The sequence below is a fragment of the Cryptococcus neoformans genome (genome assembly GCF_000091045.1).
Source record: "Cryptococcus neoformans var. neoformans JEC21 chromosome 12 sequence".
NCBI lineage: Eukaryota > Fungi > Basidiomycota > Tremellomycetes > Tremellales > Cryptococcaceae > Cryptococcus > Cryptococcus deneoformans.
In genome coordinates this window covers 411,168-436,500 of record NC_006681.1, presented here as the reverse complement: position 1 = coordinate 436,500, position 25,333 = coordinate 411,168, and the positions used below count along the sequence as shown (strand labels likewise).

The window sequence follows — 25,333 nt, the reverse complement described above, 5'->3', positions numbered from 1 at the left end:
ATGGGATTCTGTGTAGGAAATGCAGGAAATGGTAGATGTTGCGAGCGCCAGAAAAACGGTGCCACACGATCAGACTCCGGGTATTTCCGTCATACCTAATTTCTATCTCCTCTGACATTTCCACATGTCCATACAAATCCCAGCCATAAAACTATACAAGATGACGGGCCCCAAACCCAACCCCACCAATACGCTTCCTCAAGCATACAAGATTGTCCACCAGATCCTCTCCTCAGCGAAATCTGGCCTCCATACAAAAGACATTGTCAAACAAGGTGTCGCTCTTTATGCCGACCAACTTCCCCCGCAGGCGTTTGAGATTGAAGAACCAGTTGATGAGAGGAAACACAAGGGCAAAAAGAAGCATATTCCAGAGCCCAAACTTGTTCCTCCAGGGCACCCTTTCATCTCAACCAAGTGAGTGGGTCAGAGTACCTAAAATACCGAAACACGGTTAATTGATTCGTTTCTAATCAGCTTCCTCAAGCACCACGTTCTTCCTACCCTCCAGTCCCAGAATCTTATTTACAAACACGCTGTTCCTCTAGAAGATTCTGAATCTGCTCCTTCGACATCAACGAAGCGTGGACAGGCGAGACGCCAATTCGTTTGGTCATTGAGAGAACTTCCCGACGTTGAAAGCCAATCAACGTCTTGGTCCTACTCTGAGCATTGGCAAAGGCTCCTTTCTGGAGCTCACCCAAAAGATGTTGGATCTGAGCATAAGCACTTTATGGAACAATTGAAGAAGGATCAGAGAAGACAAGCTGTTGAGAGCGGAGCCGAGAGGAGAACAGAGGAAGAGATCAGGGCATGGGAAGACAGAAAGGTTGGAGTGACGACTGAGAAGGAGAGAGGACACCTGAACAAGAGGAGGGAACTCAAGAGGCCTCAGAAGGAGTGGAAGAGGTATGGCAGGTGGGAGCAACTATTCAGGGATCAAGGAACCGCCACTGTTTAACCCATGTATTCGCATTCAGCATTTGACACCATTATTCTCCTTTCGACAATGTCTTCGAGAAAGAGGAATACATGCATCGACAATTCTGTATAATCAGTGTACTGACAACTCTTCTCTTACCAATTGATAACTTTTCTGTAATAGGCTTTTGACTTTTTCTCATCTTCCTTCCCCATTTGACAACTACAAAAACCGTCGCGTTGATCACCGTGATGATGATCGCGGAAGAGATGGCGAAATTTCTCAAACCCCATCCGAAACACCATGGTGTAATTGCGTATTCTTGAAAGTACATTAGCCGTAACGTGCTCCCCTACGGATTCGAAAAAAAACCTACAAAACCAAACGTAGAACACATCGCTAATGAGATAGTGGAAAGCAAGTACGGCGCCGCATCTTGAGCACATGCCTGAAAACCATGTTCGTCTTTCGGTCTGATAGGATGGAAGCAGTTGAATGCATAGATCAGTCAATATCGCGGCCAGAGGTCCCACCAAATTGACAATAAAACACCCCAAGATGTAAACAATCCAGTGGGCACCATAGTAAGGACCAAGACCTATCATGAGCAAACCAATAGGAGTGAGTATGGTGGGTATGATATATAGCTTCAACTTGTGCTCTGCTTTCGCAATACCGCGATTTTTCTTTGCTTGACGAAGCACAACAAAGGAATCCGTGAAATAACCTCTAAACGCAGCGCTACATTTCGAGTCAGTCATCGTTTAGCAACGGTGAAGGCAGAGCAGACGTACCCGGGTATAGCAGAGATGAATGGTGACAAGAAACTAAGTCCAATTTGACTTGTCGAGAAGCTGTAAGGGGGTTCTGCCAAAATACCACTGGAAATAGCAGCGATTATTAATCTTCGTCAGCATGTCATCCGTTCTGGTTTGACCTTTACCTGACTAGCGATTGAAACAGATCTGATAGGTTGCAAACATCAACCCGCTCCACCAGATCAAAGGTAGTCTCGGTAGTAAGAGTGGCTGAACGAAACCTCTCATGAGAATTCCCGCGGCATGTTTGCGAGGCCTTTGCGTATTTCCAGAACTTGGGGCCAGGCCATGGGGTTGAAGCATAAGGTGTACTAGTAGTAATTGTTAGCTTAACATGATATGATGTCATCATTGCCGATAATCCCTTTTTATCTCGGTCTTCGACGCTGCTACTTTCCTCTGAAGGCAGAGCTGGAACGAAATTGCAGCCTTGTCGGGGGGGTGGGTCAATGGAGGTTACGTATCTGTTGGTCTCTTCGTGGACATTCGTAAGGCGTTCACGTTGGAAAGAGGTTTCTTCGAGGAAAAAGAAAGAGCACAAAGCCAACGATAGCCATCCAACCGGTCGAGAGCCACTGTTGGATAGATCAGTGGCTAGTCATACGGTAGAAGGTAGACAGACTGACGTACAATGATCACTTTCCAACCAATACCCTCGTAAATGTAGCCCGATATTAGGATAGGACCCTCCATGCAGGAAAAACTAAAGATCAGCCCTATCTCGGCCAGGCTTGGACTTACAACATCTGCCATCGATACCTCAACCAAGGTGAATGACGGTGAAATGAAAAAGCCCAATAGCACTCTACTGGCTCATCATTGGCCGTTTCCTCTAGCGAACGCGGTCCAAAGGTTGACGAAGCTGCCCCAAATGCAGATACTAGGTAAGCTGGTTTCTTTCCAAATGCAATGGAGCATGGCTGGGATATGAGTGTCGAGATACCGACGAAAAGATAGAGGTATCCGGTACCGACATGGAGTTGATCAAGGGAAAGACCGGTGGAAGGGGAAAGGGGATCAAAGACGGAATAGAGGTCTGAAGATAGGATAGAGGCTGATATAATATACCTAAGGTTGTTGATTAGCTATAATTATGTTGTCACCAGTGCATTTATCAAATTACAGAGAAACACAAGCGAGCATCAAGTACTTTTTGCCTTTGACCCAATTGAATGAATCGTTTGGATCTTTACTGGGAGTAGGGATGAGCATTATCCCCGAAGAGGTGTGCTGTCCTCCTCGCCGCCCCATTGGTATATCCTTGCTGTTCCGGGAACGTCCAAATAATCTTCGCCCATGCTTTGTTATTCTTGTCCAAGTTATTAGAAGCCGCAGCCCCTTCACTCTTTCACAGCTGAAAGGATATATAGCCGCAAGCTCTCCACCATTTGATCTCTCAAGCGCCTGACAATGTATTGATCCGCTGACTAACGATGAGTTGACTTGTGATAAGTGTCTGTTGCATAGGAAATACTAAGCGAAAGCTGGAAAGTGTAGAGCTAACGAACAGCCTTGGAGAAAGTAATCCTCCCGGGCGTTTAATGAGGCCGCGCGGAAAGGACGGATGGCAAGCAAGGCGCAATTGAGATTCTCGGCGCTTAGAGGTAACCTTTCTTAGCGCCCTTGTTGTCACACTTACCCATCTTTGCTATGTTCTTCTGCCCATGGCCATTCACCTCAAGTGACATCCACATTACGTATTGATGAAGTTACCTGATCTGAACTTTTCAAAGCTATTACTCCTTCGTGTAGTAGTGGAGAGAAGATTAATTAACTAATAGTCAAATTCGGTGTAAGGGTCCTAGTAATAGAGAATACTGTCATAAGCAAAGATCATCATTTCATACCGACGAGGAAGCAGCCCCAAAATATGGATAGTCTCCATCCCTTTCCTCGCTAAGATGGCTCACTCCGAGCTACGATGAATGATCGTCTTTTATCCCATTAGCCCTGAGCCCTCTATTTCCGGCCTTATCAAACCTCGCTCGTTGTTGCTGAAAGCAGCAGCTGCTGCTCCTTGCGATATTTAAGCATATATTTACAATGCAATGTTCCATGGTTGAGTTGCTATCTTGAAACGTAGCGGAATAAGGTGAAAGAAGAAGGCGTCTTTTCGGTTGAAACCCATGGGCATTATTGTCGCTATAGGAATCATGATCCATCCTCCGCCGAACTCGAGAAGTGTTCGCTGCTCGGCATGAAGTCACCTGATCTCGGTCTTGCTCGGTCTCCTCTCGGCGATTGTCCAGCGTTATTATGGTCTCCTCTTGGAATGTCTCGGCTTCTTTTATGAGCGACCAACAAATGAGGCCGTACTGTGCATTGTCGATCTCCCCTCGCCGAGGACGGCCGGACATATATACATTACTTTCATCCTGCAATCCCCACCGTTCCCGGCCCCCAGCAACAAATCTGCCACTATTTTCCACAATATGCTCGACTGTACGACAGCCTAACTGAATTTATGACATGGCTTCGAAGCTCACCATACACTGTATAGGTATAACACCAGGCTGGTGTAATTATGACGTCGGATCTGTTAATACTGTCACTGGGAAGGTTGTATGGCAGGGTTACATGTACAAGCCCAGCCTTGCTGCTTCAGAAACGTACGTCTTCTATGCATCTGTAGCCAATACGTAAGTACTGACATCTATTTCAGTTATCTTCCGCTTTTTACGATAATAACAGGTAAATTGAGTTTCCACCTATAGAAGATCATAAGGTAACCCACTTGTCTGAAGCAATTCTGGTGGTCTTGACTTTTTACCGACGCATATGGTGGGCCATTTATACTATTCTCTGCGGTGCTGTTTGTAAGCTTTTCTCCTTATCACTCCACCTACAAAAGAGCTAATAACAATTTTTATGTAGTGGAAGTCTTAGGGGTACGTTTCCCGGGACTGCTTCACACATAGGAGTAAAATTACTGAGCAGAGAGATGTTAGTGGGCAGGAAGGTATATGAGCGCAAGTAGTATCCAATGGGATCCCTCAAACGGAGGGCAGTGGACTACTGATAGCAATGGGTTTATAATGCAGTAAGTTCTGGGGGTCACTTGGTCCCTCAAAACTCCAGTCCTTGCTAATTCAAGCTCCTACCCTTTTTACAGGATTGTCTGCTTGATTATCGGCCCCACATTCTTTTCGGCAGCCAACTATATCATTCTCGGAAGGTATGTGCTTTCTTTCTGTGTGCTTGGAGCCTTGGAGGGCTGATGATGGAGAATAACCAGAGTGGTACGCAGAACTGGGTAAGAATCTTAAACCTATAAGTATGATTGTGCCCTAACCACTTTTGCCCGATACTCTGCAGGTCCAATTACTCTTCCATCACACCCTCGTCTTTCTCCGTCATGTTTACGATCACGGACTTCTTTTGTCTGTTGGTTCAATGTGCAGGAGGCGGCCTGGTTGGAACCGCCGATACCGACTCTGGCATGCAAAACGGGTTGTATGTGATGGCCGCTGGTGTGCTCGCTCAGCGTAAGGACCTTTTCCTTTGCACTGCGCGGGCCTTTGAGCAGCGTACTGATGATGACTATAGTTGCTGTCACTTTGGCTTATATCTTCATGCTCAGCGAATTTATCTATCGCCATGCCAGATCCAAGAAAGCATCTCGGCAGTACGACTTACTTGCATGGGCCAAGATCTGCTGTTGTTGCTGCAGTAAACGCAAGCGCCAAAGTGTCGACTCGAGCCACCGAATGGACGATGCGAATAAGACAGAGGCGGGGTTTACAGCTTCGAATGAGGGTGAACAAGAAGGTGAAGATAGGAAATTTGTCAATTTGGTCCTCTGCACCTTGATAGTGGCTACAGTCCTCATCGTCGTCCGGTACGTACTTTGCCAATTTGCTCTCGAGACGCTCTTACATTTGTTTTTCACCCGCAGATCTGTCTACCGTTGCATTGAGATGCTCAACTTTCAGCCTAATCACCCTGGTGCTTATGGGGACCAAACACTTTTCTTAGTTTTGGATTCTGCGTTCATGGTGAGTAGATGGAATTAGCGAAAAGGGAAAGATTGCGGCTGATGGGCTTCTTGAGCTTGCTCTTCTTATTGTGTACGCTTTAATACACCCTGGGTGGATTTTGGCTAGGACCTTAGGATTAAGCCGCCCTGTTGTATAGTGCTGGGATAGTTTGCGCAGGATTAAAAACTGGTCACAGGTTTGATGAAATTAGGATGGATTTAGACGCATTAAGCTAGACGACATCATCCTCATATCCGTCAATTTGTTTCAAGATCGCCAAGCATGGGCATCAATGACGAAAACCTCAAGCTTCTCTGGGAACTTATTCACAGCAATCCTGGTCAAATAAGAACTCATTAAGACATCTAGTAAATAGGATCTAGATATTGCCTTCCGAAGGTACTTGAGACTCCTCTCCTGATGCTTGTACATGTGTAGATTCGGATCTGGACGTGGGAGATTCCTCTTCTCCTGGTGAAAATTGTTCGAATCCGCTCACTGGCGTGGCACGAATCATTTGAAGCACTTGAAATACCGATGCACTAACCAAAGCAGTCAGCTAAAGATCGAAACACATTAACTTTCGCAAACGGTCTACAGACACAAGGGGTGCTTTTTGGGCAGCAACAGAGAACGTTTGAAAAAGTTGATCGATATCGGCGTCAAGAGGAATCGTGGCTAAAGCAGATAAGTATTGCATGTTGCTTGTCTGGAAGTAAACCTACCTATGTTTTCCCCCAGTTGAGTGAGGCGTTTGACTTCCCGTATAAGGATTTTACAAGCCAAAGTCCAAAGACTGGTTTACAATAAAAGTCATCTAAGTATTCATACATGAAAATAAGTGCCACTCACATGAAAAGAGATAAACTGGGAGGGAGAGCACCCTGACACCAGCAGTGAGCTCCTTGTCCAGAGCGACGATACGTACGTTGGCATTTGTAATCCTCATCAAATCCACTATCCTTCGAGCCTGATATAAAGCAGCATCATTGGGTGATTCATAATCGTTAGTGTCAGCCAAGTACATTCTCGTTGCGCTCAGAATAGTTTGCTACACATAATAGACCGATCAGTTCACTCTTATTCGGGACACCATACGCACCATCATAAAGACTGTGGCGGCTTTCAATGGGTCAGAGGTTGCAGGTTCGAAAGACTTCAGTTCCTTCGGTAGTGAGGATGCGAAGCGTTCTACAACGGAATTCAAATCAAAGGTCGAGGATGAAGAGTTGGCTGTTGTTAAAGAAGATGGTGTTGGAGATGATGCAAAGTGGGAGGTGAAGCGTCGTGGAGGGAGTGGAGGCAGGTGATGTTCGTGCCAGGACGACGGATAGCGAGAAGAGATATTTTGGAAAGTGGAGTAATAAAGAAGAATTGTGGCTTGGATGATATATACACTGCATCCGTCAGAGAAGCTTGATACTGAAAAACTCACAAATGAGCTCGAGAATAATGGTCTTCTTGTGCAATGGTCGCCTTAAATAGGTCCGAGACATACACGTCCGGCGACGGTGGATCCTTGGCAATCGAATCAGCCGCGTTCTGCAAATCATTACAAGAAACTTACAGGTCCATATTCTGGCCATGGCCTGGGTAGTGGCGTGCGGATCTGTGCCAAGTCAATATTGGCAGGAAGCCCAAATGCGATTGAGGCCGCTAAGTCCAGCATAATCACGTCCCAGCTGGCAACACTCTGAATGAGAAACAATAGTCTCTTTGCAAGCGAAATCCACCCACAATGCATAGATACGGTCCGCTATCTCAATGTAATCCCTGGCTGGGAGGCATATTGGGTTTCGAGTGCGAAGGAGTAATTCTCGGCGAGGACCTCCAAGATCGGTGGAAGACGAGATGTGCTCAAAGCCGGCAGAGAGGACGATCCTAATTGATTCTCAGTGAGAAACTGCCTCGATTCTCATGCGCTCTCACTAACCGACATGCGGTACTTGTCATCAGTACAGCCTGGAACCGTCAGTGACAATTAACGCAGATAGTTTGGGCCCAGAGTCACCTCTGCTTTTCGACTTTGTCCCCACAGCCATTCTGCCATTAGAGCCGCAGCTCTCATCAAATCCAACATATTTCCTGGCAACGAAGCTGAATCCTTTATTGCCTCTTTCAAGGCAAAATCACCTTTCTCGAAGAAACTCTCTTCCCTGGCTCTTATGTGTTCTAACGGCGAAGCCTGGCAAACACTCAAAAACTGAATGTCAGCAGCTAGTCTTGATGTGTGCCCTTACCATAGCATTCAGCAGGGCAGGATGAGGTCTGTCTAAAGGGTCAGAAGAGATCAGCCGTTCATAAAAGCGGGCTATATTCATCTCCATGCCAGAAGATACTTGGTTTGAAAAGTACAGCCACAAACTACAGCCTCGAATCAGAGATCACGGAAAGCACTTCGTATGTAGTGAAACATACATACCAATGCTCTTGAGCTGTAGCATCCATATCTGGTACATCTGTGGCACGGGGGTCAGGGATTGATAACAACCATGAGAGATCAACTTCGTCCAAATGTGAAGGCATTGGTTGATTCCTCTCTCCTAAGGAAGGTTGATGAAAGAAGGCCAAATTAGACGTAGTCTGATGCAGTTCTTGCCTAGGTGGGTCCGGGCCAGGAGTCTGAGATTGAGAAGCTCGCTGTCTGGGAGAGTAAGGATGTGTCACTCTATAGGAATGCAAGTTCAGCCAAAGGGCAATGAAGGAATAACAACGTAACATACGCTCTTGGAGGGTCAAGGGCTCGGAGGGATTGTGTACTGCGATCTCCATCCACTGTCCGTCCAATGTTGGAGCCTGAAGAACATAGATCGACATGTATCACTCATAAATAGCAACAATTGGAGAACCCCAAAGTTTACTCACGGGAAGGAGGGTAATGACAAGTCTTACTGTGTCGCACACAATTTGAACAGGCAGGCTTCTCTGCCGGGCATCTCTACATACTCGTACGATTACTATTCAAAGTCGGAGCCCATTGATGGATGATAAGACTCACCACCTTTCTGGCCTTACACTCACTACATGCAGAGCCTCTACGGACTGTGAATCAGCATGGGACATAAGCTATGCAAAAAGTGACTGCTTTGTTTGGCGATGTACTTCGTTAAAGGTGGACCTATCTCAAAGAATTAATATCTGGTAGGGTCATCTTCGGAAAGCTACTTACGCTTGTCGAAACGGTACTGGGCATGGTTGCTTCTCATAATGATGTCGGTAGTGAATAAGGGAGATGACTGTATGCATTGGCAGAAGTGCTTTCTGCCAACAAAATATAATAGCCAGCGCTTTGTTGCCCGTCGCTGACCGACACATCGCCGAGATATCGGCCATCGACCCCCTAACAAATAGAAGCCGAAGCGTGCATGCCGAAGCTCCGTAGCCATCAACGTAGAGCCTCGCTCGCTCCACTGACTGTACGTATTGCATGTACACAGCCGCGAACGGATGCTCGACGGCTGTACGTCTCCGCAATATGTCATGCATGCGTGCGTGGTGCATCAATTAAAGAGAATGACAGGACGCTAGACAAAGAATTAACAGATAATACAATAGCCGAAATTGCTCATCGCAAGATTGCAAAAAGATAAAAGGCTACATGATTCCAACAATACAACTGACAAACCGGATACAGTATACGCTATGATCCGCCTTTTATAGCATCCACCATGTAAGTCATCAAGGCCGAATAGATGGCATTTTGGTCCACCCCACTCATGGGGTTGACAAAATGTTCACCTTCTACATGGTCATCTTTCAGACTTTCTATGTCAGTTGGCCTGGTCTCTCCTGACAACCGTGAGTCCCATCTCGCCCTCATGTTTTTATTAGCAGATACCGAAGCAGCTGGGTCTGAAGGAAGGTGGTTAAGCTGTGTTATTGGAGATGTTGCAGGAAGATGACTGGGTTCGGAACTCTGCACAAACTGCAGATTGGTCGAGTTCCGTTCAGGTGTAGGGTGATCTGGAAATTGGTTGGCATCAGACTCATTGACCGACAAGTGATTCCAGTAGTACTGTGGAAGCTGGAAAAGATTAACGGGCGCTAGATCTGTAGGGTTTTCCATCAACGTGGGAATGGCATAGGCTTGCTGGGGGCCATTGGAAGTAAATTGCTGTCGCACAGCGCGCAAGCCGTCCTCGATGGAGGGCGGAGGCTCTATTTGGCCTGCATTTTGATCTTTTGTACCGCGTTGGTCGTCTTCTGGCGATGACAGGTGTAGACCGCCTCGAATGACTTACGAATATGATGAGCTAATTTGCAGCGGTTTACTAATTGGCAACTCACGACCTTCAAAGAATACTCGGTGGGCAGAGGCAGAAGCCCAAGAAGAGGAAAATTCCCGTAGCCATAGGCAGCACTGTGAGAAGTTGATCTTGGCTCGGTTGGCCAAAGCCGGGTCACTTGAAACAGAGTCATAGGCTATATAAAGTCAGCGCGATGCACATGGAGCATACAAGAAGAGAATGGACCTTCAAATAGAGTTGTCAAACTCAGTAAATGAATGATATCGGAGCTGACATGCTGCAACAAACGATGCTTATCCAACATACTCAGAAGGTCCACAACAGCCTGGGCTGCATCTGAGCATATGGCATGGAAAGCTCTGGTGTCGTCTTCACCAGTAGTCGGAGAAGAAGCGACGGGATGTCTTCTGAGGAAGCGAGAGTAAAGAAGAATGCGCGAGGTATGGTACCACTACAAGCCCAAAATGAGCGACTTTCAGGTATCATGTTTGTGTGACTCACTGTAACCCCCACCACATGATGAGGTAAAGGAGAAGCTTCACTCTTTGTGTCCACATCGAGCCATGACGGTAAAGATTGTTTCCACAGGGTCAGTTGTCTCGCGATTCTCTCTCTTTCTTGTCCTAAATGCCTCCTCTGGCCTGCCTCTTCTGAAAATTGCCTGTCCCACCATTCCGAGCTTCCTTGAAGATTCGGACCTTCCATCTCTAAGTCCAGTATCTCCTCAACGAGCATAGCCATTCGGCATGTCCAAACAAAACAGCTCATCACATAGCCTCGCTTAGGATTGACATGTCGAACCGATTGGGGTAGAGGTGCTGAAGACATGGGCAAAGGTGGCCACGCTTCGAGCTCATCGACTTCGTTAATGCTCGGAAAGGGTATAGAAGAGCGTCGGTATGGTAGAATGAATGGCCGGCCCGTTTCTTCAGCTATGACTTTGTCGAGAACATAACAGTTCCAGTACACCCTTGCCCTCGTATCATGTTCATACTGCGATATTTCATGGTAAGCAACGGATACCTCGTAAGGAAGATAACGCTCACTGTCAGCGCAGTCTTCGCATGGCCTGATCCGGCAGGTGGCGTTCCCGGATCCAAATGCAACCCCATAATGAACGCCATAGTCGACGCTCTATTTGCATACACGGCTGCGCTTTTCTTATCTCCGCATCCCGTTTGTCTCAGACTCATCAGCACGAAACTCTGAATGATGTCGACCCTGATCTCCATCCGCCTTTGAAGCAAGGCTCGTTCTGCCATAACAAATAGAGTTTCAGAATTAAAGCCGTCGGCAGCACCTTCAGGTGCGACGCAGACAGCTACGGCCAGCATAGAAAGGAGGAGATGGGCGGAGGTGTGATGTGGGTTGAATACAGGTTTACAAATCAATGGCCAGACATTCTGATACGCGTCAGATAGTGGTTAAATAGTCCAGATACATATGCACTCACGTGAACATGTGTGAAATAGACAGCCAAAAGCCGATCGACCATATTCGTTGGAATACCAAAGAATGGCTCTACTTGCCGCAAGAGTATGTGAGGCCGATTAGAAGAGTCTGCAACTGGCGAATGACTTCCACTGTTTCTCCGTATAGCCTGATCTTGTCCATAGTAAACTGATGATCCAGAGAAACCTGAATGTTGAGCTTGGCTTTGTTGAGAGCCTTCGACATTCTGGGAGCTTTGATTTATGTGATTCTTGAAACCTCGAGCAGGCCCTCTATATGAGATGAGTAAGCACCGACCCGTCCACATACTACTGAGACGAAACTTCAATCTTACCTCTTTCGCACAGGTAGCGTATATAGACACTCTTGGTTCTCTTCCCGGCAGGCCTTACATGTCGGTCCTACGCCTGATATCTCTTTTATATCTTCGCATTTCGACCGCCGACTGTAAGTTCGGGTTAATTCATCCATTGCTTCCGCCAAACACAGAACTGACATTTTACATGACTGGTCGAGGTATTAGTACGTGTGGCTGATTTGGTGAAGACAACAGGTGGCACGTACATCGCAAGCCCGAGATGACCTCTTCCTCGAGGTATTTTGGGACGCGTCGCCTTCGGCCATTTGTCACCAAGGAGAAAAGCACAGCACTTAGATTGTAAAAAACAGATGTTCCCCAAAGGTTGGGTAAACAGTTTTAACAGTTAGAGTTGAAGAAGAAGAAAATTCCTCCCGAATGCCACTGTCATCGGGCGTTGTAGATTCTGAGGGACGTGAAAAGCAAATTAGCGTTCTTTGAATCGAATAGAGTCTGTGATAACCGCGATCCTTATCGGGCCAATCAGAAGAAGATCACCCGCCATCCATGATTATCCGGATCTTCCGACCTTTTGCCACAACGGAACCAAATATGCAACCTCTTCATCGTACGTAAACCACCTGCATCCCCTTTTTACATAAGATAACCCGGCGCTTAACCTACGTGCTTTCAAGGCATAAACGCCCGACTACTTTCGCTTATCCCGGCCTACGCCGGGTAGTGTGCGCCGACTACTGGACTCTGGCTTTTCTGTGCGTGGACCTAGGCGTGATCGTGAATATATATATTCATGTAGAGTCCAAACATCCGTTTCCCATCTACATGAGACGAACAATTACCCTTAGACACCTTCTCCCATTAGGTATAAGATCCAAACATATCATGCCCACCCATGCGAAGCTCAATGTCCCCTCTCTCGGCGAAGTCGAAGTTCCTGTAGGATTGTTCATGTAAGTAGGTCCTGATATGTGTTGTCAGCTGTTGAGATCTTTGTTTAGCAACAATGAATGGGTAGAGTCGACTAGCAGGGAAACCTTCTCCACTGTAAACCCGGCGACTGGCCAGAAGCTCTTGGACTTTGCACATGCCAAGAAGGAGGATATAGACAAGGCCGTCATCGCCGCCCGGAAAGCCTTCAAGACCACTTGGGGAAACAATGTCCTCGCCGCTGAACGAGGAGTTTGTAAGCTCGTGATTGATCTGAAAACAAAGTCTTACTGACCCTCTTCATAGTGCTAAATAAACTGGCTGATCTGATGGAGAGGGACAGTGATAAGCTTGCTGCCCTCGAAAGGTACGTCTTTTGCACAACGCCATGGAGGTTTGCTTAACAGTTTATGCAGTATCAACTCTGGAAAGGGTATCAGGATTGCCCGGTTGGTTTTTTTCCAGTAAAACGAGTCCACAAACTGATAAGCTTTGTTAGTGAAGCTGATGTCGCCGACTCTGTCGCCTGTATCCGGTACTATGCTGGTCTTGCCGATAAGATCCACGGTCAAACCGTTTCTTCATTTGGTAAGGAGAAATTTGTTTACACGCTCCACCAGCCTATCGGTGTCTGTGGCCAGATCATCCCATGGAATTACCCGTGAGTTCTCTCTACGGAAAATCGTGATGTTTCTGACGCCTGGAAGTATCATGATGTGGGCCTGGAAGATTGCGCCCGCCCTTGCAGCCGGCTGTACTGTCGTCATGAAGCCTTCTGAACTTACCCCCCTTTCCGCTCTGGCACTATGTGACCTGGTCAAGGAAGCCGGCATTCCAGCTGGTGTCATCAACACTGTTCCTGGCCACGGCGCAACTGCAGGTGATGCCATTTCCCGCCACATGGATATCGATAAGGTTGCTTTCACAGGTTCTGTCTCTACTGGCCGAAGGATCTCTATCGCAGCTGCCGAATCGAACCTTAAAAAGGTGACTTTGGAGCTTGGCGGCAAGTCACCTGTCATTGTGTTTGATTCAGCCGATGTGGAGGAGGCGGCGGACTGGGCTGCGTTGGCTATTTGGTTCAATTCTGGCCAAGACTGCTGCGCTGGTAGCAGAGTAAGTGAGAGCGGTACACAGCGATCGCTTATGCTAATTCTGAGGACAGCTATATGTCCAAGAGGGCATCTTTGACAAGTTCCTTGCAGCTATGAAGAAGCGTGCAGAGGCCTGTGCCATTGGTCAGCCCCATGATGAAAAGACCTCTTTTGGCCCCCTGGTGAGTTTAATTACTTAATCCCGTGATGATGATCTGACGGGTTTGTCTCAGATTTCCGAAGGTCAACGTGATAAGGTTTTGAACTACATCGTCTCAGGAAAGGAGCAAGGTGCTCGAGTGGTCACAGGTGGTCAGAAATGGCCGGAATCTAATGATGGTTATTGGATTGAGCCTACTATCCTTGCCGATACCACTCCGGATATGACAATAGTGAAGGAAGAAGCAAGTGGGATTAGCTTGAGAGAGAAGAACAGACATTAACAATCATCTCAGATCTTCGGCCCTGTGGTTGTCGCTGCTCCTTTCAAGACCGAGGAAGAAGTCCTTGAAGTAGCGAACGACACTTCTTATGGCCTCGCGGCTGCAGTCTTCACCAATGATACCCGTCAAGCCACTCGAGTCTCAGCCGCGTTAGACGCTGGAACCGTCTGGATCAACCAATACGCTTTGCTGCACCCCGGAGTGCCTTTCGGTGGCTTCAAGCAGAGCGGTATCGGTCGAGAGCTCGGAACCTATGGGTTAGAGGCGTATATGCAGATCAAGGCGGTCCACAATAACTTGACCCAGACTTCGTGAGTCAATCTCTTGTCACTGTGCAACTTGGTACTGATTGATCGGGTGGTTCCTTACGCAGTCCTTGGCCAGTGTAACCACATCGTCTGAGAAAGGAGGGATAGCAAAAAGAAAATAAACTGGAAGAAGCTTTGGGTTCTCATATTTTATGTACAGTACAGTTACTGTTGCGTGATTGCATGTTAAAGGGATATATGACAATGATGATATATCTCAGAACATATAACTTATCAGATCACTCACTTTTTCCTATGAGCTCCTTTCACGTCCCCCATTTTGAAGTCTAAGCGAAGCAACAATGGACTGTCTTGCCCGTATCGTGAGCGCGTTGCAAATTGGATCCGCCATGCGGTTGCGTCCGGATAACTAAATGCCCATTCAGGAACCCAAGAGGGGATCAACTGATAAGCATTTAGGCAATTGTTTTTCCCCAGTTCTGCCTCAATACACGACAAGTATATTCTGCTGGGAACCTCTTCCGGTCTAGGACGGCAACGAGAAGCAGTCGAGTCGCTTGCCTACGTATTCTCGCCTATCTCTCCAATGCTGCAGGCAACCATCACCACCATCTGCTCCATATATATGCTCATGGCAGCATTTAGTACTCTTCCTTCCATGTCGCAAGATCTTTCTACGTAACAACGATGTCCCACCATTTCATTCACCCTCTTGACCCCCTGTCTGCGATGAAGGTCATCGCAGCGGTTTCAGCCATCCGAGCTTATATCCAGAAGGGCATTTATACCATGAAGAAGCCCATCGAAAAGATTGTCTTCAATACTGTCACTTTACGAGAGCCCAGCAAGCATGCCGTCCTCAACAAATGATCAGATGTCCTAATTGATGATGAGCTCAAAAAAGTTGGAATGGAAAAAGGTGATTTGAGGCGACAAGCAGACGTAAGTAGTCTGTCTTTGTGCAGAAAGACATTTCATATCTCATGAATAACCTCAGGTTCACATCATCTGTGCAGCCACCTCCCAAAGTTACGAGGCCATCGTAGACTTGCCGTCCAAACTTAGCCTCGTTGGACCGGAGACTCCTGTTGTCACCAGTTGGATTGCCCTCCATGAACTGATTCAACCTTCTCTCCATACCGAAGTTAGTCTTTTCGTCCACGCTTATTCAGACATGAGCCTTAACTTGTTGTTTGCGTTAGGAGCTGCTCTGGGCGAAGGAGCTTTGCAGAAATCTTCCAAAGGTCAAAAAAGCTTGTGAAGCTACTGGCGTGGAAAAAAAGGCAGTTGCCGATTACAATGCTTCAAAGACGAGGACTTGGTTGATAGAGAATCCTAATGAAACGCGTTAAAGCACAGGGGGGAATATCGGGTACAAGCTTGGTGAGTAATATTGTATCATAATGAGAATTGAGTGATTGACATTTGATGTAGTTTGGAATGACATGCCGCCCCTTTTGGCCAAACCCGGCTCCCTGGTCTATAACGGTGCTCCTTTAACTCGACACAGCGTATGTCAATATCCTTCACGTATACTTGACAGAAGTTTAAAAAACTTATGTCGCGCGGATATTTGCCACACCGTACAGTAGTGCCGAGCTTTATCCATCTGAACTCCATGTGAACCAAAACCCTGATGGTGAAGAATTTGGTCTTGCCAAGTGGGTTGCTCGAGATGACAACATTAATAATGAGGACATTGCCCTCTGGCCTTGTGAGTGTCCTTTTGTCTCCAGCATATACACCTCAAAGTTAACAAAGATGTTAGGCTTCGGTGTCACCCATGTTTCCAGCCCTGAGGACTGGTCTATTATGCCTGTAGAATTCCTTAGGGTTTATCTCAAGCCTTCTGGCTTCTTTGACGTGAGTTTTTATCATGTGTTCGTCGTGGCAGCCTACCTGACTTGTTCTTATCCTGCTAGTGTAACCCGGGTCTTGATGTACCTAGTGCAGAGGACAAGGAATCAAGAAATGCGGATGAGGCCTTGGCGAATGATGTTGAAGGAGTGCACATCGGCAAAGAGAAGATTATCATTCCCAATTGAGTCAACTGCAAGTTACCATCCTGATTATCCCAATTTCCCGCAGGCGCTAAAATAGATTCCAGGTTGTAATGGAAAGTAGTTGGGTTTCTCGGATGAATGGTTGTACGTAGGCAGCGATAACGATACTTATGTGGTTGTCTTTTTTAGTTAGCTCTACTTCGTTGTCGATGATATGTATGCGGTCCCCGAAAGATGAAAGTTTGGAAAGTCTTAAGACAGCTAGACTTCTGCTGTCATTTGTCAAGGAAACAGGAGCCATTCATGTTGCAGAAATACCTACTCTCAGAATCGTCAGCGCAAGTCGACACCAATGTCAAGCACAAAGTTAATGATCTTTAAATTTCTCAGCCGACGTAAAAGCAAGACAAACATGATAATCACCAATACATACAGGCCCAAAATACAAGATTCACTTTTACTTGACTTCACATACTGATTAATAAGCTTTCAAATCTTCGGGCCGGATCAATTCGTCGATCACCAAGAGCTTTCTCATACCAGATCGCACGTCGGCACCAGTGTCGGTAACCTGAGTGCGTTCAGCAGAAACGTCGCCCTTTTCGGAAGGAGGCTCAACCATCTCCTTGGGAGGGTTGAAAGAGAATCGAACCTTGAACTCAGATGAAGAGTCACGCTCGATGAGTCTGAGGATTTCGCGACCGATGTTGCTGGCAAACTTGAAGGCGTGACCGGATCCACCAGTAGCAAGGAAGAGGTTATTGTAATCAGGGTGGTAGTCGATGAGCCAGTCACCGGTAACAGTGTCACAGTACCTGGTTCTTTTGTCAGGCAACATGCCTAAAACCATCAGCAAATACCAAAGTGACTCACCAACACAATCGGGTCATAGCATAATCCTTCTTGGCCAAATCAGGATAAACCTCAGACAAACCTTTTCTCAAGGCCTGTAACATGACCTTTGGAATAGCACCATCCTCGGCACCGGGAGTAAGCTTGGTTCGAGGGACGGAAACGTTGTTAATCTCCTCGACAGGGTTGATGTAACCAGCGCTGTGAATAGCCATCTTCATGAGGCCAGTGGGGTTGGGTGGGAAGATGTACCATCCATCATCGAGGTTGAAGACCTAGCGAATTGTACGCATTAGTGGAGATTCTATGACTAGCGAAGTGCGAGCAATGACATACAACGGGGACCTTGGCGTATTTCTTAGACTCTTCGGGAGTAAGCTGCAGGATAGCAACACTTTGGCTAGCAACGATTAATTCAGTATCTATCCTGATAAATGGCAGTTGATGAAATAGTAGCACACCCGGTAGCCACGATAGGCGGGAGACGAGCAGCAAAGGCAGGAGAAGCAAAAAGCTTAGGAGTCCAAGCACCCGCGGCGACCTTCAAAATATCAAGGTCAGCTAGAATACCGCTTTGGCGCAATGGGAATGCCACTCACAACAACTAAGTCACAGAAAATCTTCTCACCGCTCTTTAACTCGACTCCCTTGACGTTCTTGCCGTCCTTGATCAAACCAATAACCTCGGAACCAGCTCTAACAATAGCACCGAGCTTTTTTGCCCTCGTGAGACCAACCTCAACAGCCCTACCAGCCTCACCCCAACCACCGATGGGGTTAATATAACCTTGCCTGCCGCCGAAAGAGCCAGTGGGAAAGGCATTATTACGGTCAACGACAGGCTTGATAGCAGTCGCATCGGGAAGAAGGGTAACGTCGAGGCCAAGGTCGCGACAGTTCTTGTACGCACAGTCTATAAACTCCATACCCTCCTTCTCATGGGTAGCAGAAAGAGCGACGACTCCACATCTGCCATTAACACATTAGCTTTGATTTTTATGTGCCAAGAAATCACTCACTCGTGGTACGTGCCTTCCCACTCAGGCTTGCGCCAGTGCTCGACGGCATCGAGAGCAAGAGCGGCAATAAGAGGGTCCTTGTAGTCAGCAGCTCGAATGATCTAGACCTTTCCTGTCAGTTTCTTTCTTTTTTTTTAAATCCATAGAAGCGGAAAGGACCTTGTTGATATCTAGAAGCAAACCGTTAGTCTTTTCCTGTTTTCTGTGGAATTCGTAAACCAGACATGGCTCACCCGTACTAGCAGCGTCAGGAGCAGGCAAAACCTCAGATTTGTCCAAGAGGGTGACAGAGTATTTTCCGGTTTCAAGCATCCACAAAGCAGTGGACATACCAAAGATACCTGTCCAGCATTGTGAGCACATCGCTTTTTCTCCGACCGCGGTGATACATAGAGCTTACCGGCTCCGACGATGACGACGTTGGTGTTTTCAGTATAGGTCATGATGGCTGTAAGAATAACTTGCTGGAATATGGATGTAGAGAGCAACAAGGAGTATATAATGAGATGTTTAACGTGAGGAGAAGTGATTTGTATGTTTCAAAAGGATGGGAATATGTAGCTTGGAGACTCATGTGGGCTATCTAATGTTGTTTCGGCAAACCGCCGCCAAATGAGATGAGAAATCGAACCGAGTAGTGTGCCTGGCAAACCGATAAGAAGGCGACGACTGCCGCGCTGGGAAGCGGAAATGCCGTCAACAGCGAGCCATTATTGACGGAGCCTCCATGAAAACGCATAAGCTCTTACGCTAACCGTCAAAACCCTCCACTCCACATCCGGAGTCTGGAGACAACAGCGCTGCTATATTACACCTCAAATGATAACAATCCATTATACATAGTGTTCTTCTCGCATGCGATCTACAGCTGTATGTACAGTGTTACTTCGGAAATTTCAACCCTTCCAGAAGTTGTTGCGCGACAATAGAGGAGGAAGGAATTATTGTGAGGCGAGAATCCGGCTTGAGGGACTCTTCTCAAGTCTGAGATCAGGTGATACGTACCCTCCTCACCTTATCCCTTTTCCTCACAAGGAATTCGGTCCGACCGGACGGTCTACTTGTTTGCACGGTCTGCCAGATGAAGTGACACTTCTAGCTACAGTCATTCAGATAGCAGAAGTCAAGGGAAAGCTCATATATATTGAATAATGTAGCAAAGAAGATTGCAGACAGCGATTATGGTAATAGTACTCCAACCTCCTTGCCAAGTCTTCAGAATCATCCATTGGATGTAATAGTACTAACTGTTGGATGAGCGAGAGAATGGGAGCCTGGGACACGGAGGATTCGGAGAAGAGAGACCGTTTATGGCGTGTTGCGTGGCTGATTTTCACATATTGTCTCAGATTCTGTAATAGTTTTTTTCTTTTCTTTATGCATGCATAGACACCTCACAACACTAACGACTGCGCCGGCACACAAACATTCAGAAAGAGCGCGATACGTCGGTATTTGCCCGAACGAGCAAATTGGGGAATGAAGTCGTGTACCCAGATTTGCCATATTCCTCCGAAACTCAAAAATGAGCTTCACCAATTCATTGGTATAAATCGAGGAAAAGAACATGCTGCAACAGTAAACAACGTTTTAGGATTCAGCAAGAAATAGACGAATGAGTCCATGGCGGCAAAGATGATGGATGATGCAGTAGATGATGACCACCAAGATTGTCGAGGCACACCTCTTTCCCACGCAGCAACTTGGTTATCCGTCGGCGTTCCTCAGCTCAGGAGGGATATATCTCAGACCAAGATAATCAAAAATTTCTCTTTCTGTTTCCAAATTAATCTCTTCCCCTGTGGCAATCTTAATGAGACCTGCTCGGAATTTGTGACCCTTTCTACAGTCCATTTGCTATCAGCTGTCGTCGGATATGAGTTCGAAATAAACTATCTAGCTCACTCATTCTCGGCATATCTTCTGCAGATAGCTATAAGCATCTGTTGCTAGTTGTCGTTTTCAATTGATAGGCGAGAAAACGCAGTGTACTCACTTAAGATCCCTTTCAAACATCATACTCCCTGTCCAGCTCAATACAGCACTAGCATACCGATCTCTCGGGGCACTGATCAAATCCACTCTTCTATGCAGTCTTCCTTCACCAGGCAGTTTGAAAATGACGAAAGCCTTGTCTAGATTGTCAAAGTTTTGTGCAGCGGCACGAATTGGCTGGTTGGAATCACGATGCGTAACCTCTGGGAGACTGTCACCTCACAGGCTTCATCGTTAGAGTGGATAGAAGAAGTAACTCACGAAGGACATGAGTGACGATACCAAGCTCTGAAAGACGAAGGTAGAGTGCTCGTAGGAGCCCTATGTCCTGATCATCTTTCGGTGGGCGAAATACAATATCAACATCGCTTGACTGGGCCTTGCCCCGTCGATAACTACTTTCAAATAAGCTCCCATTTACATTCCTTTCTGGCTACAGAGGCAACTAACCCTCCACAGATGGTATATTCACAACCGGGTATGAATGCCTCAAGATTGTCCAGCACGCACGCAGCAATTTCCTCAACCTCTTTCCTTGGAATTCTGTTCCAATTTAACTTCAATCCTTTCCTTCCTTTCTGCACAAGGCTATACTTACTTCTGATCTAGCTCATTTTTCAACTTCATCCACTCCTCTACTATCTCATGTTCCTTCATACCACCTCGCATCCTTCTTTTGTCTTTCCCTCTCCCCTGCTTGGCTTCTCCATCTTTCTCCATATCAGCAAAATGCCGTTTAACGTCGTCCAGCGTCCGGCAGTGATGTCGCTCATATAGTTCTTTGGCCCGAAAATGACCGATAGTATACACGGAGGCAAAATTCTGGAGCGCATTGAACCGAGATGATGCCAAAATCTCTTGCGATTCGGCTATTTCACCTGTCTGCAAGAACTCGTCGATCTAACACCATTTCAGCTGAGAACCTACAGAAAATCACAGATGGGTGATAAAGTTGTTGCTCACTCTGGTAGCCACCTTCTCACCCACACCTTGAAGACTCAGCGCTTCCTTGCCTGATGTGATTCGTCTCGGCACAGCTATGTACACGGGGTCATTATACTGGATTTTGTCTGATGACAATTAGACTCGCATTTGAGCATCTATCATCGATCTTCAGTAAGCGCCATGACCGCCCCCGGGGCTGTAAGAAAGACTCACACTTAGACTTCGGCGGTAGCTCAAAACATTCGAGTTTTTCTGCTGTGCCTCTTCAAACTCTCGCTCTTCAAAGATTGGCTTGATAGCGTCCACCTAAAATCCGTCAATGTCAGCGTGATTCGTGGCTGTCCTTGACCTGGACATACGATATCTTGATTGATGCATACCAGAGGACATGGTCTTTGAGCGCAAGAGGCCGGGATGCCTTCGAGAGGCACATCCTCTTTCAAGAGAGTCATATCGTCCCTATAAGCTGTCACATAACCGTCGTTTACTTTCCTTCTTTTGGTAGAAGGCTGTGAGATACTTGGGTCCCCAGGGTCCAGTCTACAGGAAATCTTAATAGGAGACTGTTCTTTCGAAAGGACGTGTAGATAATTTTTTCGTAGAGGGAGTTTGGGAGTCGACGTTTTTGGAGAAACAGCGTGTTCCAAGCATGCCTGGTAGGTGTCGAAGATATAGCTGACGTAGACAATTTGCTTGGTCTCCTGCGGATATTGTGTAAGAAGACTGGTATTACCATTCATTAGCGAGAGCTTACCATCCATTTTTGGTCCAGAGACCTCGACAGTCTTTGCCTCCCTTTTAAAGCAGTGACTATAACCCAGGCATCCTCCGGCCCCACACATTTTCCCCCCAACTCATCGATACATTCATAAATTCGGGCAAGGTCATCTTCAAGCTTGGCCGGTACAATATGAAAGGTCAAATTTGCAAAGAGCTTATACAGTTGATGTGGGGCGGCGTTGTGATGGCCATGCACCCCAGTTGAAGTCGAACTGGAAGTGTAGGGATGGACAGGAGGCCGGGAGGGCATTAAGGTGGTGAGCAAACCAAAGCGGAAAGTGGTACAGACACGGGATATTATAACAATGGTCGAATATCTATCTATCAGCCACGACAAGTAATGCGAAACAAGACAAAACAGCGAAACGAAAGAGACGCCCATTTGTCCGGCAGCCGAGCGCGAACCGATATGATGACGACGAACGATGAGATGGCAGGAGATGAACAACAGCCTCCACTTTGCTTCTACATTTGAGTATTTACGTAATGCCACACTTTTATTCTCCGGAACCCCGTGGGACCCATTAGCGGGATCAGAATGAAGTCGAGAAGGATTACAAACGGGATCAGAAAATAAGAAAGTTGTTGTAATGTTTGGTAAGTAAATTTGTAATGGGCACGTTCCGTTGTCTGGACCTGGGGCAGCTGAGATTAGGAGCTCGAATATGATAATAAGAGCACGTCGAACTGTTATCTTTGACCTCCTGCTTTGCAACTTTTTTCAGCTCGCAGCCTTTCCTGAAGAATAGGTCGTTCTTCGTCATGTCCACCATCTCCCTTGACAAGATTCCCGACGTGCCCACAGATGACGATGCCAGTATGTCCCGTCACTCCCTTTCGGCCAGCCAACCACCATTCCGTGCTGACCGCCGAACAGCTGTCAAGCAATTTACAGATGAGACAGGTGCCCCTGCTTCCCTTCCTGAAATTGGAAGCGGTGGAGAAGAGAGCAAGCTGAAGGTGCTCATGGGACTTATGAGGAAGTGAGTACTGAATGCGGAACCGCTGTACTAGTCGGCTGTGGTCCGTAAGCGCGGACCGTACACACGTTTGTTCATGTAGCAGGAGTACTGACGTGAATTGTGATAGACTCATGGGTGTCAAGGATGTTGCAAACCTGTAGGACTGCCTTTGTATTTGTCTGTGATTGCGAAATGCTGACAACGATGGCTCTATCAGGCGACTGTCTCTTCCCGCATCATTGCTGGAACCCATTCCGAACCTAGAGTACTGGCAGTATGCCGATCGGGCCGACATTCTAGCCGCGTACGCCTAGATTTCTTTCGTGTCTAGTATTTTACTGATACTTTCCTCCTCGACTACAGCGTTGGCGACTCTGACAATGAATTGGAAAGAATGCTTGCTGTTCTCCGCTTCAGCTTCAGCAAAGAGCTGAAGTTCATTAGGAGTCGCTTAGGAAAGCCCTATAACTCTGCTCTCGGTGAGTGCATGTTCCGCCTCGCGGCCATTATCATCAGTATTGACGGACGCAAACCTCCGCAGGTGAACACTTCCGATGCTCTTGGAGATTACCTCCCCTACTTATCGATAATGAGACCAAAGAGCCGGTCGTTCGCACTCACATTCACGTACCCTTACCCGGCGAACCACTTTACGGTGGACAAGGTGGAAGTGGCTGGATCACACCTGTTTTGAGGCCTGAGGATGGCGGAAAGCCCAACAGCGAAGCCAGGTCAGTAATCCCTTTGTTGGCTTGGCACCCTTGGCGATTCGGTCGCTGACCATTGTGAAGCTCTATCATCTCATCATCCAGTAAGACGTCAAAGAAGCAACCTGTCAAGGCCCTCAGTCCTGAGAGCGTTGACAGAGTGGTTCCTGGACCAGGAAAAGAAGTGGAAGCTGATCCCGATGCGGGTGTCTTGGAGTCTGAAAAAGTCACGGTAGTATTCTTGGTCAGTCAATTCGACATCGTTATCACTAAAGACAGAATATAGAATGCTGACGGTTAAGCTCAGTGCGAGCAAGTCTCCCACCATCCTCCCATTTCTGCCGCCTATTACTACTGTCCAGAGAAGGGCATCGAAGCTTACTGCATGGACCAGATCGCCGCTAAAGTTTCTGGAATGTGTAAGTGGCACCCGTATGCCACGGATCATTTCTAACGAGCGCACATAGCCGTCAAGCTCGGTCCTGGTTCCTCTAACAAGGGTATCTTCGTGAAGATTGCTCGCGATGGTCCTGGTCAAAATGAAGTGGGTCATAAAGAGGCAATTGAGCTAAAAACGCGACCCTGACTCTGGGACTGATTAGGAGTACCAAATCACCCATCCTGCTGCCGCTGTCAATGGTATATTGAAGGGCTCTTATTACGGTACCATCTCGGATGTTGTTCAAGTTATATGTCGAGGTGGTGAAAAGACGACAACGAAACTCAAGGCTCTACTTGATTATAAGGAAGAGGTGCGCCCTTTTTCGACTTTCCAGTCCTGGTACTGATCTACTGGAAACAGTCTTGGTTGGGCAAGCCCAAGTTTTTAGTTGACGGCATCATCTACCGCTACACCGTCGGTAACGAAGAGGAAGAGGGTTGGACAAAGGCCAAGCAAGTGCCGGCTGACAAGATTCTGGGCTACCTGGAAGGATGTTGGATGAAGCAAATAAGATATAAACTTAAAGGTCAAAAAGTATGTCTGAAACGACCATGATACCGTAAATATACACTGACATCATTTTAGGAATGGAAGGTTTTGCTCGACCTTGATCAGCTGGCTCTCATTCCCAAAGACGTAAGGCCTCTTCATGAACAGGACGAACATGAATCACGCAAGCTGTGGGAGTCTGTTACCGAAAACCTGATCTCCAAGAACTGGGGAGAAGCCACAAAGAGCAAGCAAACGATTGAGCAAAGGCAAAGAGATAAAGCCGCTGAGAGGAAGACCAAGGGAGAGACGTAAGTGATTGCGTATCGGTGACGAAAGTAGTAATGGCTCATACGACACGTGCGCACTAGTCATCAAGCCCGTTACTTCCAACCCGATTACGAAGACGGCCGCCCAAAGCTTACAAATGAAGGACAGAAGGCTCTTGAAGATGAAATTCAACGCTGCAGAGGTCAGTAGATTGAAGAGGGTCAAATCGTAGCATGTTGTCAAGTTCGTTATGTGTCTGAGGGGACAAGTATCTGCACTGGGAGAACATTTGTATCATATAGGTTTGATATACCAACAGTAGTACAGTACATTTTTAGACCGATTGGTTGAGGATGCTATGTTATCGGTTGAATGCTGCGTCGTATTTTATTGTGACAGGA

At 47.0% G+C, this 25,333-nt stretch overlaps 9 protein-coding genes and 1 pseudogene across 11 annotated transcripts; 5 read left to right on the top strand and 5 right to left on the bottom strand.

Annotated features, from left to right (window-relative positions):
* Positions 1–146: 146 nt before the first annotated feature.
* Positions 147–1,037, top strand: CNL05110 (expressed protein). The gene is made up of 2 exons (XM_568050.2): positions 147–417; positions 478–1,037. Exons 1-2 carry the CDS (start codon positions 161–163, stop codon positions 959–961), a joined length of 741 nt encoding a protein of 246 aa, XP_568050.1. The 5' UTR covers positions 147–160; the 3' UTR covers positions 962–1,037.
* Positions 1,034–3,195, bottom strand: CNL05105 (annotated as a pseudogene).
* Positions 3,196–4,038: 843 nt separating this feature from the next.
* On the top strand, positions 4,039–6,111 carry CNL05100 (conserved hypothetical protein). Its single transcript, XM_024658176.1, has 11 exons — positions 4,039–4,182; positions 4,241–4,349; positions 4,403–4,431; positions 4,485–4,556; positions 4,615–4,628; positions 4,689–4,780; positions 4,853–4,915; positions 4,976–4,993; positions 5,056–5,225; positions 5,287–5,735; positions 5,791–6,111. Exons 1-11 carry the CDS (start codon positions 4,173–4,175, stop codon positions 5,872–5,874), a joined length of 1,110 nt encoding a protein of 369 aa, XP_024513911.1. The 5' UTR covers positions 4,039–4,172; the 3' UTR covers positions 5,875–6,111.
* CNL05090 (expressed protein) lies at positions 6,057–8,954 on the bottom strand. Its single transcript, XM_024658175.1, has 18 exons — positions 8,887–8,954; positions 8,820–8,835; positions 8,716–8,752; positions 8,583–8,655; positions 8,441–8,513; positions 8,140–8,385; positions 7,958–8,081; positions 7,729–7,920; positions 7,651–7,679; positions 7,455–7,598; positions 7,285–7,399; positions 7,153–7,235; positions 6,820–7,114; positions 6,646–6,768; positions 6,570–6,601; positions 6,443–6,513; positions 6,320–6,395; positions 6,057–6,259 (listed from the first exon to the last, which is right to left on the bottom strand). Exons 1-18 carry the CDS (start codon positions 8,921–8,923, stop codon positions 6,097–6,099), a joined length of 1,929 nt encoding a protein of 642 aa, XP_024513909.1. The 5' UTR covers positions 8,924–8,954; the 3' UTR covers positions 6,057–6,096.
* A 239-nt stretch (positions 8,955–9,193) lies between these two features.
* On the bottom strand, positions 9,194–12,181 carry CNL05080 (conserved hypothetical protein). Its single transcript, XM_568224.2, has 9 exons — positions 11,981–12,181; positions 11,913–11,923; positions 11,751–11,861; positions 11,418–11,688; positions 11,011–11,367; positions 10,466–10,957; positions 10,190–10,415; positions 10,005–10,139; positions 9,194–9,953 (listed from the first exon to the last, which is right to left on the bottom strand). The coding sequence occupies exons 1-9, from the start codon at positions 12,038–12,040 to the stop codon at positions 9,358–9,360; spliced, it is 2,259 nt and encodes a 752-aa protein (XP_568224.1). The 5' UTR covers positions 12,041–12,181; the 3' UTR covers positions 9,194–9,357.
* Positions 12,182–12,387: 206 nt separating this feature from the next.
* Positions 12,388–14,707, top strand: CNL05070 (Aldehyde dehydrogenase (ALDDH), putative). The gene is made up of 10 exons (XM_568049.2): positions 12,388–12,685; positions 12,734–12,918; positions 12,969–13,029; positions 13,079–13,111; positions 13,162–13,323; positions 13,370–13,778; positions 13,828–13,938; positions 13,990–14,160; positions 14,212–14,510; positions 14,573–14,707. Exons 1-10 carry the CDS (start codon positions 12,558–12,560, stop codon positions 14,586–14,588), a joined length of 1,575 nt encoding a protein of 524 aa, XP_568049.1. The 5' UTR covers positions 12,388–12,557; the 3' UTR covers positions 14,589–14,707.
* A 243-nt stretch (positions 14,708–14,950) lies between these two features.
* Positions 14,951–16,698, top strand: CNL05060 (hypothetical protein). The gene is made up of 8 exons (XM_024658832.1): positions 14,951–15,410; positions 15,466–15,612; positions 15,671–15,851; positions 15,903–15,965; positions 16,105–16,182; positions 16,237–16,331; positions 16,391–16,520; positions 16,576–16,698. Exons 1-3 carry the CDS (start codon positions 15,378–15,380, stop codon positions 15,818–15,820), a joined length of 330 nt encoding a protein of 109 aa, XP_024514664.1. The 5' UTR covers positions 14,951–15,377; the 3' UTR covers positions 15,821–15,851; positions 15,903–15,965; positions 16,105–16,182; positions 16,237–16,331; positions 16,391–16,520; positions 16,576–16,698.
* CNL05050 (conserved hypothetical protein) lies at positions 16,377–18,959 on the bottom strand. Of its 3 annotated transcripts, none has more exons than XM_024658174.1 (10): positions 18,743–18,959; positions 18,576–18,683; positions 18,502–18,512; positions 18,343–18,443; positions 17,923–18,292; positions 17,785–17,864; positions 17,660–17,723; positions 17,345–17,598; positions 16,947–17,286; positions 16,377–16,789 (listed from the first exon to the last, which is right to left on the bottom strand). In XM_024658174.1, the coding sequence occupies exons 1-9, from the start codon at positions 18,783–18,785 to the stop codon at positions 16,950–16,952; spliced, it is 1,368 nt and encodes a 455-aa protein (XP_024513847.1). In that variant the 5' UTR covers positions 18,786–18,959; the 3' UTR covers positions 16,377–16,789; positions 16,947–16,949. The 3 variants fall into 3 exon arrangements, with proteins under 3 accessions (XP_024513847.1, XP_568044.1, XP_024514663.1); XM_568044.2 differs by having other exon boundaries at positions 16,905–17,286; positions 18,743–18,917; XM_024658831.1 differs by having other exon boundaries at positions 16,377–17,286; positions 18,743–18,917.
* Positions 18,960–19,655: 696 nt separating this feature from the next.
* Positions 19,656–22,452, bottom strand: CNL05040 (beta DNA polymerase, putative). The gene is made up of 11 exons (XM_024658173.1): positions 22,037–22,452; positions 21,642–21,983; positions 21,496–21,588; positions 21,428–21,437; positions 21,301–21,374; positions 20,936–21,237; positions 20,788–20,880; positions 20,599–20,732; positions 20,339–20,540; positions 20,248–20,265; positions 19,656–20,185 (listed from the first exon to the last, which is right to left on the bottom strand). The coding sequence occupies exons 1-11, from the start codon at positions 22,442–22,444 to the stop codon at positions 20,050–20,052; spliced, it is 1,812 nt and encodes a 603-aa protein (XP_024513846.1). The 5' UTR covers positions 22,445–22,452; the 3' UTR covers positions 19,656–20,049.
* A 243-nt stretch (positions 22,453–22,695) lies between these two features.
* On the top strand, positions 22,696–25,315 carry CNL05030 (hypothetical protein). Its single transcript, XM_568042.2, has 13 exons — positions 22,696–22,879; positions 22,940–23,045; positions 23,152–23,181; positions 23,242–23,328; positions 23,388–23,503; positions 23,566–23,755; positions 23,816–23,975; positions 24,039–24,150; positions 24,199–24,275; positions 24,334–24,483; positions 24,534–24,707; positions 24,759–24,973; positions 25,034–25,315. The coding sequence occupies exons 1-13, from the start codon at positions 22,825–22,827 to the stop codon at positions 25,140–25,142; spliced, it is 1,581 nt and encodes a 526-aa protein (XP_568042.1). The 5' UTR covers positions 22,696–22,824; the 3' UTR covers positions 25,143–25,315.
* Positions 25,316–25,333: the final 18 nt, after the last annotated feature.

Coding starts and splice junctions, on each gene's coding strand:
- CNL05050 (XM_024658174.1), bottom strand. CDS start 18,785: ATGACCTATACTGAAAACACCAACGTCGTCATCGTCGGAGCCG. Junction 18,293..18,342: donor TGGGAAGGCACGTACCACGA/GTGAGTGATTTC, acceptor TGTTAATGGCAG/ATGTGGAGTCGTCGCTCTTT. Junction 17,724..17,784: donor CCGCCTATCGTGGCTACCGG/GTGTGCTACTAT, acceptor AATCGTTGCTAG/CCAAAGTGTTGCTATCCTGC.
- CNL05080 (XM_568224.2), bottom strand. CDS start 12,040: ATGGCCGAAGGCGACGCGTCCCAAAATACCTCGAGGAAGAGGTCATCT. Junction 11,689..11,750: donor ACGCTACCTGTGCGAAAGAG/GTAAGATTGAAG, acceptor CATCTCATATAG/AGGGCCTGCTCGAGGTTTCA. Junction 9,954..10,004: donor CCGAGTATTCTTTGAAGGTC/GTGAGTTGCCAA, acceptor CATATTCGTAAG/TCATTCGAGGCGGTCTACAC.
- CNL05040 (XM_024658173.1), bottom strand. CDS start 22,444: ATGGGCGTCTCTTTCGTTTCGCTGTTTTGTCTTGTTTCGCATTACTTG. Junction 20,733..20,787: donor GAATATACCATCTGTGGAGG/GTTAGTTGCCTC, acceptor ATTTGAAAGTAG/TTATCGACGGGGCAAGGCCC. Junction 20,541..20,598: donor TATCGTCACTCATGTCCTTC/GTGAGTTACTTC, acceptor ACAGTCTCCCAG/AGGTTACGCATCGTGATTCC.
- CNL05070 (XM_568049.2), top strand. CDS start 12,558: ATGAGACGAACAATTACCCTTAGACACCTTCTCCCATTAGGTATAAGA. Junction 12,686..12,733: donor GTTCCTGTAGGATTGTTCAT/GTAAGTAGGTCC, acceptor ATCTTTGTTTAG/CAACAATGAATGGGTAGAGT. Junction 13,779..13,827: donor ACTGCTGCGCTGGTAGCAGA/GTAAGTGAGAGC, acceptor TTCTGAGGACAG/CTATATGTCCAAGAGGGCAT.
- CNL05100 (XM_024658176.1), top strand. Junction 4,432..4,484: donor GCTTTTTACGATAATAACAG/GTAAATTGAGTT, acceptor ACTTGTCTGAAG/CAATTCTGGTGGTCTTGACT. Junction 4,781..4,852: donor AGCAATGGGTTTATAATGCA/GTAAGTTCTGGG, acceptor CCCTTTTTACAG/GATTGTCTGCTTGATTATCG.
- CNL05030 (XM_568042.2), top strand. CDS start 22,825: ATGTCCACCATCTCCCTTGACAAGATTCCCGACGTGCCCACAGATGAC. Junction 24,276..24,333: donor ATGGTCCTGGTCAAAATGAA/GTGGGTCATAAA, acceptor GGGACTGATTAG/GAGTACCAAATCACCCATCC. Junction 24,708..24,758: donor ATAAACTTAAAGGTCAAAAA/GTATGTCTGAAA, acceptor ACATCATTTTAG/GAATGGAAGGTTTTGCTCGA.
- CNL05090 (XM_024658175.1), bottom strand. CDS start 8,923: ATGAGAAGCAACCATGCCCAGTACCGTTTCGACAAGC. Junction 8,656..8,715: donor AGTGTAAGGCCAGAAAGGTG/GTGAGTCTTATC, acceptor ACGAGTATGTAG/AGATGCCCGGCAGAGAAGCC. Junction 6,769..6,819: donor CCGCCACAGTCTTTATGATG/GTGCGTATGGTG, acceptor TATTATGTGTAG/CAAACTATTCTGAGCGCAAC.
- CNL05060 (XM_024658832.1), top strand. CDS start 15,378: ATGGAAAAAGGTGATTTGAGGCGACAAGCAGAC. Junction 15,411..15,465: donor ATTTGAGGCGACAAGCAGAC/GTAAGTAGTCTG, acceptor GAATAACCTCAG/GTTCACATCATCTGTGCAGC. Junction 15,613..15,670: donor AACCTTCTCTCCATACCGAA/GTTAGTCTTTTC, acceptor TGTTTGCGTTAG/GAGCTGCTCTGGGCGAAGGA.
- CNL05110 (XM_568050.2), top strand. CDS start 161: ATGACGGGCCCCAAACCCAACCCCACCAATACGCTTCCTCAAGCATAC. Junction 418..477: donor CACCCTTTCATCTCAACCAA/GTGAGTGGGTCA, acceptor GTTTCTAATCAG/CTTCCTCAAGCACCACGTTC.